Source organism: Myotis brandtii, unplaced genomic scaffold (assembly GCF_000412655.1).
Source record: "Myotis brandtii unplaced genomic scaffold, ASM41265v1 C42662924, whole genome shotgun sequence".
Lineage (NCBI taxonomy): Eukaryota > Metazoa > Chordata > Mammalia > Chiroptera > Vespertilionidae > Myotis > Myotis brandtii.
In genome coordinates, this window is record NW_005326562.1 from 1 (window position 1) to 1,939 (window position 1,939).

The 1,939-nt window shown below is 52.1% G+C and overlaps 1 protein-coding gene across 1 annotated transcript; it reads left to right on the plus strand.

The window, feature by feature from the left end:
* The first annotated feature begins 883 nt into the window (after positions 1 to 883).
* Positions 884 to 1,864, plus strand: LOC102240469 (olfactory receptor 11A1). Its single transcript, XM_005853036.1, has one exon. The coding sequence runs from the start codon at positions 884 to 886 to the stop codon at positions 1,862 to 1,864; it is 981 nt and encodes a 326-aa protein (XP_005853098.1).
* Positions 1,865 to 1,939: the final 75 nt, after the last annotated feature.

Consider the following 1,939-nt stretch of genomic DNA (forward strand, 5'->3'; position numbering starts at 1 on the left):
ATTCATTCATTCATTCATTCCACAAGTACTTATCAAGGCCTTCCTGTGTGTTTGATGTTAGGATAATACTGTAATAACTGAAAGAAGGAATCCTGTACCAGGATAGAAATTCCTAAAGAATCCGCAGTTAGGTAAGAAAAATGGAGCATTCCACCTGTATGGGGAATATAGAGTAGGAGAACCAAGAAAAAGAAAGTATGCCCTGCTTCCGACAAACTGATGAGAGATTAGGCAACGTCTGAAAATGGTTTTACCAACAGTCAGCAGGCCACTGGGCCGAGGGAAAAGAATGGCTTCCTGAGAGAGTGGGATCTGAGTTCATGCAGATCTTTCTCTATGGCGTCTCTCCGAGAGTAAATGGCATATTGTGCTTACTGGGATTTCCAAGTCTCACGTACTTAGAAGGGAAAATAGCCTGAGATGAGCAGCTGCTTCAGGAATGTGCATGATCTCAGAGGAGGACCATCCACCGGGGAGGTCACGGCCACTCCTCCCACCCTTCCAGAAGGCCCACCAGGTATGTTCTCCTGTTGATGCTCAGCCAGGGTCATCAGGTAAATAGCTCCCTGATGACTGGAAGCGCCCTATGCTGCTGCCTGATACTAACACGTCTATCACTCAGAAAGGATTTGGGAAAGCAGGACAATAGATCATGCAGGAGCTTTGGAGTCAAGCAAACCTGGGTCCAAAACAAAACTCCAGTGACCTTGAATGATTGGCTTACACTCACTGGGTCTCCATTTCTCTTCCAGAAACAAGAGACAGCATGGCCTGTCTCCAGTGCTTGCTGTGGTGAAGAAATGACTAAGCCAAGCATAGTGTGTGGTTGTAACGGGATCTGGGTTAATGTTACTTTCCTGTCTCCTCTTGGGCCCAGATCTAAATGAGGAAGCAACCCAGTGGTGCCAGCGAGAACCAGACCACCTGGCTGATCCTAGTGGGCTTCGGGGAGCTGCAACGCCTGCGCTTCCTCCCTTTCACCCTCTTTTTAGCTATTTATGTGATGACCGTGGGGGGCAATGCCCTTATCGTGCTGGCTGTGGCCTCCAGTCGGACTCTCCACACACCCATGTACTTCTTCCTCTGCCACTTCTCCCTGCTGGAGATCGGCTATACCTCCAACATCGTGCCTCAGCTGTTGCGGAGCTTCCTGAAAGGGAGGGAAGCCATCTCGCTGGCCTGCTGTCTGCTTCAGTTCTACATGTTTGCCTCACTGGCTGCGGCTGAGTGCCTCCTGCTCTCGGCCATGTCCTACGACCGTTACTTGGCCATCTGCCGCCCACTGCACTACCCGGCCCTGATGAGCACCTGGTGGTGTGGCTGCCTGGCTGCTGGAGCCTGGTTCAGCGGCTTCTCCTTTTCCGCCCTCACTCTGGCCCTGGCGGCCCCTCTGCCCCTCTGCCCTGGCCGCAGGGAGATCGACCACTACTTCTGTGACTTTGCTCCTGTTGTAGGGCTGTTCTGTGGTGATAGAGGGGTCATGTGGGGAGCTGGAGTGAGCATTTCAGGCTTCCTGACACTGGCCCCTTTCCTGTTGATTGTGACCTCCTACGCCTTCATCCTGAGGACTGTGCTGCGAATACCATCAGGCCGTGGGAGGCACAAAGCCTTCTCCACCTGTTCCTCCCACCTCAGCGTGGTTGGGGTGTTTTATGGCACCCTCATCGTGGTCTATGTAGCACCCACAGACCACATGGCCCCCTTACTTCGAAAGGCTTTCTCTGTCCTCTACACTGTGTTCACCCCTATGGCCAACCCCATCATCTACAGCCTCAAGAACCAAGAGGTCAAGGGGGCCCTTCATAGGCTCTGGGGACAGCTCACCCGAGGACAGCTATCGACTTCTTCCTGGATTCTAGCTTAGCCGCATCCTCAAAGTCTACAGGACTAAAGATCACTGTGATGAAAATATGGAGACTTGAGATTGAAAATCGTTGTC